The 16,551-nt window shown below is 45.3% G+C and overlaps 1 protein-coding gene across 2 annotated transcripts in view; it reads right to left on the reverse strand.

Moving 5' to 3' along the window:
• The window catches only part of PARP1 (poly(ADP-ribose) polymerase 1), a 60,531-nt gene that overhangs the window by 30,180 nt on the left and 13,800 nt on the right, over positions 1–16,551 (reverse strand). For both annotated transcript variants that reach the window (XM_075925305.1, XM_075925306.1), the window contains 6 exons: positions 8,564–8,660; positions 6,752–6,868; positions 5,359–5,535; positions 4,373–4,514; positions 2,179–2,319; positions 1,083–1,325 (listed from right to left, as the gene is read on the reverse strand). In XM_075925305.1, coding sequence (XP_075781420.1) covers positions 1,083–1,325; positions 2,179–2,319; positions 4,373–4,514; positions 5,359–5,535; positions 6,752–6,868; positions 8,564–8,660 — 917 coding nt within the window. The remainder of the gene's footprint in view (positions 1–1,082; positions 1,326–2,178; positions 2,320–4,372; positions 4,515–5,358; positions 5,536–6,751; positions 6,869–8,563; positions 8,661–16,551) is intronic.

Here is a 16,551-nt window from a genome sequence, read left to right on the forward strand (position 1 = left end):
AGTCACTACAATGTGCGTGTATAACTTTTGCACATGAGGTAGAATTATGATAATTCTCAAGGCTGAACTCAGTGTAATTACTTCTGAAGTTTAATTTATTTACCTGGAACTTACCTACCTATCTTGGACCCCATACAAAAGCCTGTGGTTTGTACCTGAGCTTGTCTATTGCTCAGATGGGGATTGTCACTAGCATTCACAGATTTATTTTGTTGCGAGTCACTATATTTTGAGTGTCTAGAACAGCATGGGACAAAGAAAATAGGAAACATTGGTTCTGCCACTCACTATATGACCCTGAGTAACACACAGAGCCAACCTCTCTACTGGTGTAAGATGGGGAGGCTGTATGAAGCCAATGGGCTGTATGGATTTATGCCAAAAGAATCTCAGTGTATAAGACTGAAGGAGAACCCCCCAGCTCAAACGAAGGAATACAACAGGCCCTCTCTCTCTCGCTCCAAGGCAAGAGCGAGCTAGAAGAGGGACTGGCAGTATGACAGCAAGAAACTCTTACCAACTGCCCCTTTGAGAGGGAGTTTGGACACTGAGGCTGGTCTGGCTTTGGGGTTTCATTAACTGAAGAATAAGACCCCAATCTGGGAACATGCCAGGAGTTTGGACCATTGCCAGGGCACCTACACTGTGTTGAGGAGCTCACAAGCCCTCAGACCCTCACACAAGAGCTATGCCAGCAGCGCGCAACCCATGAGTCACTACCCCCAAGGGGATTGCGTCTGTCTTCCTGGAGGGTCGCAGCGCTTTGACCTGGGCTGGTTGGCATTTTTGTTTTTCCGGCTCAGTGTCTGACGTACACGCGGCGGGGGTGGAGGAGTGGTAGGGGAGTGGATAAGCGCTTTAAATTAAAGGGGCTGCCACAAAATGTTCCTGGCTTTTTTTTTCTTTTTGTTCAACAAAAATCCCCACCCTTTTTTTTCCCCCCAACAAATTTTTTCCTGGCTCTGGGGGTTGCAAATGAAAAAAGGTGAGCACCACTGAGCTATGCTATGGAAGGATAAAGCAATGCTTAAACACACAGTAACAAACAGTCCTGTGAAGACAAGAGTCATTGTGTTTTTTACCTTGTTCTTCCTTGACCTTTCCAGCACTCTTCATATTTGGGAGCCTGCTGGACTTTCCTCCCAGGGACATCTCTGTATGCTCATGCTTCACCTCTGCACCCCAAGGGGAGACTGCATGCAAAGACAGGAGCTCCTGGAAGCCCTTGCTGGAGGATTTCACATCCTGCAAGAACTCCTCAGAGACCACTCGGACTTTGGCTTCTTTCACTTCTTCCATCTTCTTGGTCATTTTCTCAACTTCCTCTGCAAGGAGGATAAGCGTCAGGGAAGATGGAGCAAATGTTAGAGACAAACACAGAACATAAACCTTCTGAGATGCTTGGATTCTTGCCCTGCTTTACTGGTCGGGGCTTTATAATATGTTTTAAAGAAGAGTTTTCATGTGCAGGTGTCACCACATTTTGCATGTGGTGCACCTTGCTCAAAACAAAAATCCCAACAGCCTAGTCTAGGTTAAATCAAAGTTACCTGTTGTACAATGACTTTCTGAATTTCAGTCCCTGCCTCACCTCCCCACTGGGTCAGGGGACTTGATGGGAGCTGCTCCGAGGACAGCAATTGCAGCACCCTCCCAGTCAACTGCATGTCTATAAAGGACATTTCTCCCCCACACTATAAGAACCTGATCCTACACCCTTGAAGTCAACAAAAGTTTTACTTCAGAGAGAGCAGGACCTAACACAAACAGACACAATGAGGCTTTGAATGAATGCTTTAAATAGTTACAACCCACCCTGCATTTGACATGCAGATACCTAGATCAACCTCAACTACCAGTTACACAAAAGAAGCCATCTTACAATTAAAACTCACTTTAGCTCTTTAAAACCCTTTAAAATCCCCAACAGGAAATATACCTATTCTTGACATCATCCCTGCCGCAGAGTCAGGAAAACACTAGATCGTTCAGAATAGAAAGTGCTATAGAAAGTCTTGCTTACTAAATATATTTTTATTCACGTTCCTATGAATGTGAAACGTCCCCCACTACTCAAACATGGCTCAACAGAATATCACCTCCAGCCTTTACACAGAAATTTAACTACAGCCAACTACTAACGCACAAATCCTAAGGTTGCTGATAACATCTCCTTACTTTGTGTGCTGATGCACAGGGTAGCCTTGTTTGCTGTTCCTGTCACCTTTCCACCCAGGCCCTCAATTATTGCCTTCACTTCTTCTTTGTTCCTGGATAATTTTCCAAGGGTCAAAATCTTCATGCCCGATAACGGTTTATCTAGTTGTTCAGAAATAAAAACATCAAGTAAATAAAGAGCATCGAGCCTTCTGGGAGCATGGATGATACAAAAGCAAGATACACCCCCTAAACCCACAGACCCTGACACATCTTTGAGCAACTGGAACAATAATTCATCCTCCCCAGTACAGAGAAAACAGAAGCCAGCATACCCCCACTGTACAGTAGGGATGTAGGCGAGTAGCTGAGTAGTCAACGACTTGCATTTCCCCCCCTTGCTGCCTCTGTATCAGAAGCAGCCGGGGGGCAGGGAGGGAGCACGAGCTGGTGCTGGGGGGAGCCAGCTTAAAAGCCGGCCTCCCCAGCACTGTCTCTGTGGTGTTGCCTACCACACCCCACGCCCCTGGCTGCTGCCTCTATCAGGGACCTCCCACAGACAAGGGCTGCTGGACCTGGCATGAGCCAGGACTGAGCAAGCCCGGCTCAGTCCCAGCTCGCACTGGGTCTGTGACCTACCCCCACTGTGGCTCTGCATTTTAAATGTAGTAAACAGACAGCCTGCCTCTTACCTGGCTCTTACTGCATTTCAATGGCAGAGCCACAGAGAGGGTAGTTCCTGGACCCAGCACCAGCCGGGACTGAGTGCCTTCCCTTATCGACTAATCGTGTAGTCAATACAAATTGTATCAACTACACGATTAGCCAATTACCCGCCTCTTAATCTCCTTAATGTACAGCAGGTTTTCTGGGGACAGAGGTGAAGAAATGAAAAGGGTTTTATACTGAGGACACAACTATACTGGCACTTTCCTACAGACACTGCTTGTACACTGTTGGCTAGAAAGTGCTAGCACAGCTCCCCTTTTGCATATACAGTGAAGGGAGGACCTAAAAGAAACGAAAAGGTGCCATTTAAGACACAAAGGGCACCTCCTTCATTGAAAAAACCTGGTTTTGGGGGAATTAGGGGTGTCTTATAAATACAAGATACTGTTTCCAACATGTTATAAGATATGTTGGTCTTACTTGCACAAAGGGACCAGAGTGTGGAACAGATATGATCCTGAGTGGTTACAGAGCTAAGTGGTAACACAACTGAGGTGCTATCCCGTTATAGATCCAACGTACCAATAATAGTTTTTACTTTCTAGACAACCACAAAGGCTGAAAGGTACCACCAGAACACTAAAGACTATTACAAGTGCTGAGGGCTGAATAAGTCTGAGCATCTCCTACAGATAGGCAGATCATCTCCCACTAAAGGATACAACATTGGTTTGCTACTGTCAGTGGGAGAATGTTGGAGGAGTCTGGATCCAGAGGGCAGAAGAAATATCCGCTAGATGAGAGAAGCCAATGACTGATAAGCCACGCGCAAATGAATGATTTCAAACAAGCTAGTTTAATGTTGGACATGGAACATGTGACTCTGGTCTATGGATGCTCCTCACAAAAATCAAGCAAGGAACCATCTTCATGAAATGTTTCCTTTGAACATTGAAATTCTTGTCACACTGCTCAAGAATTTGGATGAGCTCTGCAAAAACAGTTATAAACGCGGTAGAGTAAGAGGATCCCTGGGGACTTGTCGAAGCATAACTTAGATCTCAAATGCATTTGCCCACAGTCTGCAGCTGGGATCTATCCATATGGAGGGTGGGGAACAGAAGATGTGACCTCTGCTTCTCACCTCGGCAATTCAGCCCAATGTTGGAGAGAAGGATAGGTACGGTATATTGTACAGCACTTCAGGGACACCATGTCATTGGCTAACCACGCTCCCCCTCCTGAAGTGAGGTATAACAGACAAGTCACTGAGCAGAGCAAGAGGAAGGAACTCTGCCAAACAGGCTGGGTGAGCAGTACACACACTGATACAAAGGCGTCTCAAAAGACCGCTCAATGCCTCCTTGCCAGTGGAGTGCTGGGAGCAAAACCTTAAGGCAGCACTGACATCTGCCAACTCCCCGCCCCCCACTGCCAACTAGGGAAAGTACAAAGTATGTGTTATTTGGCTCCAACAACTGGAGAGACATATCCCCATTCAAACCAGTCTCTCCTTGCTCTGAACACTGCTTAGCCAGTCATTTACCTGATGGCACAGATGCTTTCTCTGTCAAAGGAGCAGAAGCTGTTGCTGGAAGTGCAGTGTTCCCCGCCACAGCCTCTGGAGGGAATGCTCTGTCCTGCTTTTTACACTTAAATTTCTTCAGATAGGAGATTTCCCGGAATTCCTATGGGGTAGCAGCATAAAAAGACTAACATATACTAATAATGTAACAAAGTTAAAAGACTAAATTCAGTATTGGGCAAATCTTGGCATTTACTCCTGAAAGATTCTTATATGGATCTCAAAGTAGTTCACAATTATTTTACTGCATAAGACACATCATCCCATGCAAGGTAGATAACTATCCCATTTTACTGACTGGGAGACTAAGGCACAGAAAACTTAAGTGACTTGCTCAAGGTGAAAACAGCAATTTAGTGGAAGCCAGGAACAGAATTAGGAGTCCTAGAACTCCCCCATCTTGCTCTCACTATGAGAGAACACTGTTCCCTGTTATACAAGAACCTAATCCCTGAGACACATTTGCTCCGTTTAAAACAGAAAGTGGAGAAAAAAAAAACCCTCAATTTCTTCAATTGCTATTTCATGAACATTTCACGTTTCTGCTGCTGGTCACCAGTAAAGACAATTTTTATAAGTGAAGACATACCTATATTTGTAATTTTTTTTAAAGGCCTGGTCAAGACACTGGTTATTAAAAGTCACAAGCACTGTCTTTGAAAATGTTTTTTTTCCCCAATTCAGAGGAAAAGCAGAGGAAACAGCAAGGAATCGGAAAAAAAATCATCTCTCCAACCCAGTGCTACTGTGTAATCATCTCCCCTATGCATTAGCTATGAGCAGCTCTTCCCATTCCCAGAGGCAGAGCAGCACAGAAGTTACAGTATGTCCCGCCCTTTAATATCAAGGTGTAGAGGCATTAACCTCTGTGCTTCCCCTGCATGTGCGCAAGAGTATTTTACAAACTAAAAGGTCGAGTTTCAGATTGTCAAGTCTGCTGCACCTACCTTTGGGATTATCCATTCCTTCCTGTTGGGGATCTGCGTTTTGGCAACACATTTAGTCCAAGCAGTGATGTCCCCTGTGCAGTAGTATGCATCACTCTTGAACACAAACTGTCCCTTGCACTCTTCACAGGGAAGCAGAGCTCCAAATGCCATCCCATCTGCTACTCGGTCCAAGATCTAAAGCAACAGAGAAGCAAACAGGTCATCCCAGGATAACTGTGGATGCGCACACACCGCAAGCTCAAGAGGCACTGTGTCAGAGAATTCATCTATCTTGCACACAACTGAACACCCTTACCTAAAGACAAACTGTGCTTCTTGCTGACTAACTAGTTTATGGAATAAAAAAACCAAAAACAAATAGTTTAGGAGCACCTTAAAGACTAACAAAACATGTAGATGGTATCATGAGTTTCAGTGGGCACAACCTACTTCTTCAGATGTCACTGATTAAAATTAACAAAACATGTAGATGGTATCTGTGACATCTGAAGAAGTAGGTTGTGCCCACGGAAGCTCATGATACCATCTACATGTTTTGTTAGTCTTTAAGGTGCTACTAGACTATTTGTTGCTTTTTAAGTTTTCCCTGTTACAGACTAACCTGGCTACCCCTCTGAAGCTTATGGATAAAAAGACATTCTTCAAAAGTACTTGTCCCACAAAGCCTTCATCTCATGCCACTAAATTAGCATGTCCCTGCACGAGCACCCCCTTGTGCCTTTGGGCTGTCATCTCCTTACGGCAAGGCTTCTGCACTGTGTTTGAGAAAATGTAAAGTGCTAAGCACATTTCCACTTAGAGTAAATTAATAATGTTGCTGGAAGATGGGTGTTACATTTGATCACACAGTAATCAGCTGTCAATACACAGTCCATAATAATAATTTTCTCCAATGGAAAATGGTCCTTGACCATTTTAATCCTGGAGAGCAACTGTGCTCAACCCACCTTTGGTCTTCCCCACCCCCACCCTTGAGGCTTTAGCACTGTTTAGGAAAGGTAAACATTCCAAGGCAGGGATGAGTCACACCTTCCAATGCAGATCACAAAGGCAATTTCCTCCCCCATTCACAGGCCTGTGTGCTGAAGTGGAACTCTGACAAAAGGAATTAAGTTTTGCAATTCAACAGATTTTTCTGTTCTTGAGATTTTATAATAGGTTTTCCCTTCAGATCTCATTACCAACGGTCACTGTGAATGAACCTCCTGGCCAAGTCAGTCAGTCAGTCAGTCAGACAGACAGACAGACAGACAGACAGACAGACAGACAGACAGACAGACAGACAGACAGACAGACAGACAGACAGACAGACAGACAGACAGACAGACAGACAGACAGACAGACAGACAGACACAGCAGCATTCCTAAAGGAAATAAAACTCCAACTCACAGCAGATTCCCCAGAAGGCACTTCTTGTTTGTTGGCTATCAGCAGCTCTTTCAGGTCGTTAGTGGAACAGACTTTCTTCAGCTCATCTTTGATGCTCCAGATCAGCTCTGTCTGCTCCTATTGAGAAAAACCCAGCAGCTTGGATATTTGCAATCCTTTTCCAAGAAGAGCCATCCTGAAGTAGCAGACTTCTGTCAGGCTTTCGACACACCAGAAAGCAGCAACTAAAGAACACTCGCAAAGAGTTTGCCGGATGCTGGAACACCTTTGTCAGGTTTCGGCATGACTGATGAGACTGTGCGCGGTGTCTGTGTTTTTCCAGGAGAGAGGCTGCAAGTGAAAGCCAGCACCACAGAGACAAGCCGTACTTCTCTCTTCCCTCATTTGTATTTTTCTAGGAAACTTCAACAACAGCAGCTCCAGCCCACGTCCATGTCCACTAACTTCTCTGCCCCTCAAAAGGGCTCTATTACTCTCTTTAATACTATCTAAGAGATTGTCAAATTGGGGGATGGAAGGAGTAATTTTAAAAACCCAGCTGGAGGAAAAGGGAATAAATATTGTTCAAATGAAAACCTTATTTAGTATTTCACATTTCAGAGGTTTAGCTGTTTCTCCTTTTCTGTCTCTTTAATAAAGAATTTAAAAGATGTTTAGGATGTCAGTTGCAGTAACGAGCAGGCTAAAGTCTCTACAAAGCAAAATGTGAAACCTGTTTAACACTGTATATGGTTGGACAATGCCAGAGTCACATTAACACCATTGACTCTTTAGGCTCACATACTCCATCTCAATTAATGCAACAGCAAGGACCTAAAGCAGTGGTCCCCAGCACGGTGCTCGCGGGCGCCATGGCACCTGCGGGGGGATTTGTATGCACCCGCCAAGTGCCCAGGGCTGGCCCCGCCCCGGGTGCATGGCGCATGCGCGGTGCCGGAGCCGGCCCCAGGCACATAGAGCACGGGGAGCTCCGGCCCCGGGCAAGCGGCAAATTAGTCGCCTGCGCCCCAGGCGCGTGGCTATGGAGGGCGCCGGCCCCGGGCACGCGGCGAATTGGCCGCCCCAACCCCCGGACGCGCGGCTATGGGGGGCACCGGCCCCAGGAGCACAGCAAATTAGCCTCCCTGCCCCCAGGCAACCAGCTATGGGGGGGGGGGGGGGGAGAGAAGGTGTGTGCCGGCTTTGGGCGTGCGGCTATGGGGGGGTGCCAGTCCTGGGCGTGTGGCCCCAGGCTTGCTGCGAATGGGCGGTCCCGCCTGTGGCCACGCAGCGCATAGGGTTGCTGGCCCCAGGCACGTGACTCATGGGGGTGTGGCGTATGCACGGCCCCGCCCCCGGGTGCGCGAGTGTCCCCACCCTCTGGCGCCCGGCAGGCGAACGGCCATGCCCCCTGACGCCCGGCAGCTTCAAATGGTTGGGGACCACTGACCTAAAGCAATTACCATCCAATACCCTATTGGTGACCTGTATCGAATGTCTTGTTCTCAACTCAGTTCCTAACAGGAGCAAAAAGGGCTCCACAGCACAAGTGTCTTTTACATCTTTCAGGGTCCAAGATCTAAATGGGTTTGTACAGTGAACTCTCACCACTGTACCATGTTACAATGAAGCACACTAACAAGGAAGCATGAGGAAGCTTACATTGCTGCAGCTCACACTGTACTTGTGAGAATAAATAAGACTCTAGATCCTATAGCAGTGAATAAATAGAACTCTACGTGTCATGGTTGTCAACCCAGCATAACTTCAACAGCATTTAATACCCTTTAAGAAAGAAAGTTTTAGAAGTTTGGGGTAGCACAAACAACAAACCTTCAATAGCTTCTCCTGCTTGGATTCTTTCTCTTTTTCTTTTTTTTGTTTCTTTTTTGAGATCACACTTCCATCCATTTCATCACCTTTTCTCTTTCTAATGGAGAGAAAAGCACACACAAAGGGAAATCATTAGCGTGATTGGCAGCAACAACCAGAGCTTTACTCTGACTGCGTTGGATAGAAATGGAATACGTTGTGCAGACTAACTTTTTGGTTTGTGCAACATTAGTTCATTTAAAAAATTTCCTTCCTGATAGGTCTTAAATGCAATATAAATGAGTTATCTGCTCAATGGAAAATCATGAACCGACTAAGTCTGCTTAGAACAACTGCCCGCTGGAGACCTGTACAGACTGGCAAAAGTACATGTAAAAAAATTAAATGCATCACCTAAGAGCCTCAGAAATATTAATCAGGAGTCGTATTAACTATTTGAGACAACACAAATATAAACTCAGTAGAAATTTTCTCAGCTCAGTGTAATAGGTGGCACAAATACAACTCCTCACAATAGGAACATTAGTGGATAATTTATCAGCAGAATCTGGCTTTTCATTTTAGGCTCTGAATCAATTTAAACGGTCAGAAATGGCAAACACAATGACCTTGGTAGGTCAGCTTTCTTTCAAAGACCCCAAATGAAACCTACCTACGTATCCAACAGAAAAAGAGTTTATGCCAGGCTCCCTGGTTGTAAAGTGACACTATACTCCCTGTGTTATAACACAATTCTTCACAAGTAGTTTAACCTAAGTTAGCTGGAGCTGCAGTGGCTGCTACTAATTCTAGTATAAAATTTTGGCTTAGAAAGACAGCTAGATAAGGAAATCACATGAAAGCTAACAAAAGATTTGGCACACTTAAAACAAAATACAAGGGGCCCACAGAAGACAATTTATAAGTTTCCAAATCCAGGCATTACATTTTCTTGGCCACGGTAGACTTGATGTGTTCAAAATTAAGAATGTTTTCACTCTTCTGCAGAGAAGAGAAATTTCACACAGCTCAAGAGAGAGGGACATACACTAACCCCAAACTCAAGACAGGATACATACACATAGCATTTTTGACTTGTGGTTTAATTTTTCCAGGTCTCCTATCATTCAAAACCATATTTGTTGTATATTAAGAACAAAGTGACCGTACCTACATTTCTACCATCATCTTGGATTGTGAAACTAGTATTCCCTATGAAACTACTTATCACCATTTTACATGGTTTACTCTTTGTACACTTTTGTCAGTCTTGACCGTGGAAATAAATTAGCCCAATCTTGACATATGTGGATTATGAAGAACATAGCGAAAAGTAATATATTAAAGGATTCATTTTCATGCAAAAGTCAATGATTCGTAGAAATATTTCCATTGCATTTAGACATTATAAAACCTGCTGAGGGGCTAGAGGTGAGCCAAACTTGGATTTTATCTGCAGTGACCCAGCAGCAGCCCTTTAAACAGCATCTATTATTAATCAGGATCACACTTGTGGGGGAAATGGCTAATCCCCAGGGCTCTTGTCTACCAAATTAGCATTTTAAAGCATTCACTTCTTCTCAATCTCTCTCTAAACAGAGTTGCATGTTTGTTGTTGCAAGATGGGGTGCAGCTTTTCTGCCTCTGTCTGGGCCTCCCAGCTGGAGACGATGGTTGGATGGATGCACACCAACCATCATCTCCAGCTGGAAGACCCAGACAGAGGCAGAAAAGCTGCATCCCATCCTGGAAATCACTGGTATTTCATAAAAGAAGCCACATGCTCCCTCCATCCATCGACATGCCTGCAACTCATCTCCGGGATGAATACCCAGGAAAACAAGCTAAGAGAGAGCCTTGCCTTCAAGTGTCACCAAAGTGAATGAGTCCACCCAATACCTTCCCCAAGTGAGCCAAGCCAGGAATCTCTCTGGTGAACTCCTATTTGGCAATAGAGTTTATGTACCAGCTGCAGCGATTAAAGTCTTTTGGAAATTCGGCATGATTGTCACCTGTACCAAACCCAATCTGTGCAAAAAGTTATCGACTTCGGCCCTGTTTAGCAAAGCACTTTGTGCTTAAATTTATTACATTCTCTGACTTGGGAAGAAGCACATGTTTAACTTTAAGGAACATGCTGAAGTACATTGTTGAATTAGTGCACTAGAATCTAAAATACCTCCTTTTTGGCAAGGGGAAAGTTAAGCAACACACTTACGTAATAATCAGACTTTTCCCTGCAATCAGAGTAAGCACATGAATAGCCAGAAGCCTAATACACCACTGAAAGGCACTGCAGTCGAGGCACTGTGCCCACGTTCCATTAGCTAATGAAATCTTTGGATGGTTTTCCTCAGAGTCATGCGGCAATGGATTACTCTCTCCTCCTGGTAGAGGAATTAGTGTACGTTGTAAGTTAACATCTGGACAGCAGATAGCAAGAGGCATAAGAAAGTCAGTTGCCGTAACTGATTTGTCTTAGAAAAACGTGAATGCAAACACTTCTTAATCATACTGGATGGGGCGGGCAAAGCACAGGCTGCATTTTCCCTGTATACAAGCAAGCAAGTTTTACAGCTTTAAACTTTTTTTTAAGAAAAGGTTTGTTTTTGTCTGTGTAGATTTAATAGATTTTCATCTTGCTTATGGAAGTACAGCTATAGCTGCTGTATGCTACACTGCCATTCCCCTTCTAACTAAAAAGGGGTCATGAGCATCAACAGATGTAGCTGACTAGGGATGTTGGATATTGTGGAATTGAATAGTAACCGTATGAAATTTTAGTGGTTACATGACTATTTGATAGTCCCTGAGGGCGGGGCTGGCAGCCAGCGTGCTCCTGGCCCCACTCCCAGGGAGCCCCCTGCAACCCTGCACTGCTGTCTCTGCATCAGAGGCAGCAGCATAGGGTGGCAAGCAGGAGCCAGTCCATGAGGGGAGCTAGTTTAAAAACCACCTCCCCTGCAGACCAGCTGCATGATACAGAGGCAACAGTGTGAGATGGCAGCAGTCTCTGTTTGCGGGGAGATTGGATGCTGCGGGGACAGAGGAGGTTGCTGCGGTGCAGCCTCTGTCCATGGCAGGTCCAGGCTCTCTGCATAAGAGACTGCGTTGTTACGCCTCCCCTGCCCTGCTCCCCAAGCTGTGGAGGGGGTGGGGCAGGTGGCACTGTGGAGCTCGTGCTGAGGGGAACTGGCTTTTAAGCTGGCTCCCCCCACCATTGGCTTGACTGCAAGAGCCGATACGTGTGGGGAGCCGGCTTGAAAGCTGGCTCCCCACGGGCACCAACTTCCACTCCCCTCCCTGCCCCCCCAATACAGAAGCAGCAAGGGGAGGGGGGGAGAATGTCTGTAGTCAACAAGATTAACCGATAAACCCATCTACATAATGACATCCCTATAGCAGATTTACACTTTGTCTACACTTGAAAAGTTTAAAGTGCAGCAAAACCAGCCACTAGTGTGAAAAGGGAGAAATACAAAGACCGTTACCTCTGCCTCCCATCTTCAAAGAATCAACTGACTGCTCTTGTTCCTTGCATGAGTGCTATTCCCCTGCAGGTTCATATAACAATACAGTTAAACCAACCTTGTATGATGGTATCTCTCTTTTGCCAGTAAAAGCTGTCTCAAATAAACAGCAATTTCTACACTACAAGAGCTATGGGCATTTATTCTATTTTTAGAACACAAGCTAGTTGATATTCAAATGAGGTACAGCCCATAGACACTTTTGACAAACTGCCAATGTAGCCTTTTGGCACAGAGCCACAACCTCTCTCTCATGCTGTTACAGTGTTGTATTGCCAAGCAAAGAGCCCAGCCAATGCATCTACCTACTTTACCTCAAGACTAGACATTAAAGCCCAGAGCACATATAGGAAAATCAGGTGTTGGGCTTAGATTGTACTGGACTGGAACTCGGAAGATCTGGGTTGCAGCTCCAACTCTGCCACTGAATCATTGTGTTACCATGGACAAGTCTCAGCTGCAGCAGACCAGAGAAACAGGGAACAGTTACATAAAATTTTCCTTATGTTTTTGATACCCTGGCGCAAGTCTTCCATCTAAATAAAATGTGTATCTTTCTATAAACCGTCTGTACCTCAATCTGCCTGCCCCACAATCTGGAATATGCAAGTAACACTGTCTCCATCACAAGAAGTGCTCCAAGACTTAATTCTGAAAATCTCCTTGAGTCCTCAATGGAGGGTGTGATGGAAACGTGAAAGGTGTGTGCGGTATTCTAGTCACAGCATTTGGGTTCAAACAGAGCTTTGAAAAAGGAAGTCAAAGGCATCTTTGAAGCTCATTGTTAAAATCTCACCCGATTTAATAAAAAGTGATCGGAGACTAAAGATTTCAGTTCATTTCTCCTGCGAGAGCTAATGTGAGGCAAGTGTTCTGGGGTATTAGTTTCTCTATGAATCACTATTGTTTTGGGTGTCAGGAGAATGTCTTCCTTTCTCTTTGTAAAAGGCGAGCAATAAGAAAGCAAGAGAATTCTACATTGCTTCCAATTTACACTAAAATTATTTTTTACACACATGGCTTATCCTTAGCACCCTTAGTGTGACCACAAAACATGAACAGAAAAAGGAAAGGTACTGAACTTGATAGACCAGTCTAGCTTGAAGTGGCATTTTCATGCCCATTATTTGCTGCTTCCTTCACCCAGACTCCCTCCCAAACTCCATTCTCCCTCCTGCACCCCAATCCCTTACTCCAAGCTCCCTTCTGCACCCAACCTCCATCCCAGACCCCACACTTCCTCCATTAATCTAATGGAAGAGTGCAGCCCTCAATCACTTTCCGAAATCTTGGAGTGGCCCCCCCGTCAAAAATTATTGCCCACGCCTGTTTTAGGGGTCATGTTTTTTTTTTAAACAAACCAACCTATAGCCTCTTGTTGTAAAGGCTTCACAGTTTAAGCATAATCTCCAAAATCCAAAGCAGACAAGAGGAAACATTTGCATAATGAAACTACTTCTGCTCTGCCAAAAGGAACTGAAGCAAACTGTTATATATTGATCCAGCTAAATTTACGTTACTCTGTGCAAAACAGAACACATACCAGAGCACAAAGCCTACCAGAAAACTGCATGCAAATGTAAACTTTCACTTCTCTGCCTTTGAGAATGGTACACACCACAGTAGAGCTGGTAAGTGTAAAGATGCTCAATTCCCTGGTGCTACCCAGCAATAACCGTGTCCATTATGATCAGTGAACTGTACTAGCTGTAACTCAGATGGTTCTGAGAACTCACTACATCTACAAAAGTCTAGGTTAGGAAAATGAGCAGACTGGCACAAAAGAGACCGTCTGTACATAAGTCCCTCTTGCTAGAGTTACACTAATCTGCTGAGTTGGTGCTCTACTCACTGGATGCCTGTTCTGAGCAGAATCGTAATTTCTCCTTCATTCATGTGTACAACACGTGCCAATCAAGTTTTTGAAAGCATTAATGGGGAAAAAATTCTGGAAGGCCGCTGTCAACTATTGACACCTAGAACCATTAATGTGCATCCTCCCCCTCAGGGTGCCCCCTTACGCAAAATTCATCTCTTATACCCTACTCCACATTCCCCAAGTAGCCCCTTCTTGGTCTGTACTGGCCTCTCAGATGGCGTCTTCCCCCAAATTCCCCTCTGGGTGTTCTTAGGTTGGCTCTCCAGTCAAGTCACATAAAATTCTCAATTCCAAAGGCCCACCTTCCATTCCCTTGGGTTTCACTGTACTTTCCTTGCTGGTCCTTCCCAGGGCTTCCCCTGCAGGAGCTGAACTTGCTGCAGTGCATTTTTCCACCTTTGTGTCCAACCTGTTAAACCCTCTCTCAGGGATTCTCTCTGCCAGAGACCAGTCTCCTCTGCAGCCTCCCTCCAACTGAGGCTAAATTTACACATAAACCACTAAAATGTCGCCACAACAGTGCCTTAACGTGAAAGCATGGCCACAGCACCAGCTATCTCCCAGTGTCCTATGGAAACCACCTAAACAAGGGGTGAGGCGCCCAGAGCTGGGACCCTGTTTACACTGGCACTTTACAGCCCTGTAACTTGCTGTGTTCACAGGATGTTTTTCCACATCCCTGAATGAGAAAGTTACAGCACAGAAACTTGCCAGTATAGACAAGCTCTGAGCTCTCTCACTCCACTTAAAAAGCTTTGCAGTACCTCCTTTGACCAGGAGGCAATTCAATCCTGAGTTAATCAACTCTGACGTACAGATGTTAGCGTACAATCATGTAAACACCCCATGCTGCCTAGGGGTGGGAGCCAGTGCCTGTGAGGAGCCAGCTTTTAAGCCGGCTCCCCATGAGCACCTGATCTCACCCAGCCAGAGGCAGCAGCGTGGAGGGTGAGGAGGGCAGGCGGGCACTGGTACACACAGGAAGCCAGCTTTCAAGCCAGCTCACTGCACCTTTCAGCTCACATGGAGCTACCTGCCCCCTGCTTGCTACCTCCCACAGAGGCAGCAGAGGGGGTAGGCAGGAGCCAGTGCTCAGGGGGAGCCAGCTTAAAAGTCAGCTCCCCACAAGCACTGGTTTTGCGAAGCTGCCTACCTGTCCTTTGATAGAGTGGGTAAGGAGAGCGATGCTGGAGCAGCCTCTGTCTGCAGGGAGTTCGGGCCTCCCCCCCGCAGACAGGGGCTGCTGCCACCTTGTGCTGCTGCCTTTGTATCAGAGGTAGCAACAAGGGGTAGCAGGTGGGAGCTGGTCTGTGCGGGGAGCCAGTTTTTACTCATTTAGCCAAATAAAAGGGATTTTACATCCCTAAATCTTACCACACAAAATGAAATCACTTTGTATAGGGATGACTGAAGAATACAAGGTGCTTTGCTATTACTAAATAGGGACTGTCACACAATTATCCTTTCCTCACAAAGAACTACACACTTACTGCTTGTATAATATAGCATATTCCTTATTCGGTGTAACTATCAAAAACCTTCATTAACAAAGAGATAAGATTGGCTCGTGCTGCCAAACCAGGCCTATGAACTACCTGTAGGACATGGTTATTTCCCCTCCTCCGTTCCTCACAAATGCTGCAACTAGGAATGGCAAGTGCTCTGCCTTAGATACGAGTTTTCAAAAAGTGCTTTGTACATGTATTGTACTGGAACTCTGAATAGCGAATAATAATGCTTCACTCTTACCACTGAAAATTAAATAAAAAAGATGCATTTCAATGTAAGTTATTTGATTAGACCCAATTTTTGTCACCCAGTTCAGTGGTCAGGGAAATAAAAGACTGACAGTCAATTCCTACTCTGTGTCCATGGGCAAAAGTGATGACTCCAAGCTCCATGGATGGAGGGGAGGACATCTGCAGTTGAGTTTGTGACCTACTCAGATAAAACCTCCCCACAACAGAAACAGCTCAGTGAAAACAAAACGCAAGGGCAGTTGGTGTAGATGGAGCCCAAGCCACAAGTACAGTAGATCTCAATGAAAGCTGGAAGGAAGTGGAGATTCTGAGATGCCAAATCCTGACAACCAAATCTGTACCAAGAGCAGGCAAGAGGAATGAACATGCCGTGCATGGGGATGTTGGTACAGGTTAATGAGAAATGGAAAAAAAAAAAAAAAACCCAACCCCTAAAAACATCTGAATGTGCTTGGTGTCAGTGAGACGAGATGGGCAGGAAATAGCAAGACTGCATTTGACGTTTCTACAATCTTACACTCAGAAGGAGCAGCATGAGAAAGAGGTACAGGAATTATGCAAATAAAACCACAGTGAACTCTACTGGCTCAGGAGCCAGTGAACGACGGAACAGCAGCAGCTGGGCTGGAAACAAGACAAGTGTACAGTAATTCAAGAACATGCACTCACGAATGCAGCAGGTGATGGTGAAAAAGATCTATTTCACAAGCACCAAGTCTTGGAATTGCCTAGCTATGACATCAAGTGGATGACAGGCAACTTTGATGCGTATGTTGGCAACAACTCTACTATATGGGAGGAAGTCAATGCCACAGTACATGGGTGGCAGGTGAAGGCCTC

The sequence above is a fragment of the Pelodiscus sinensis genome, chromosome 3 (genome assembly GCF_049634645.1).
Source record: "Pelodiscus sinensis isolate JC-2024 chromosome 3, ASM4963464v1, whole genome shotgun sequence".
In the NCBI taxonomy this organism is placed as follows: Eukaryota; Metazoa; Chordata; order Testudines; family Trionychidae; genus Pelodiscus; species Pelodiscus sinensis.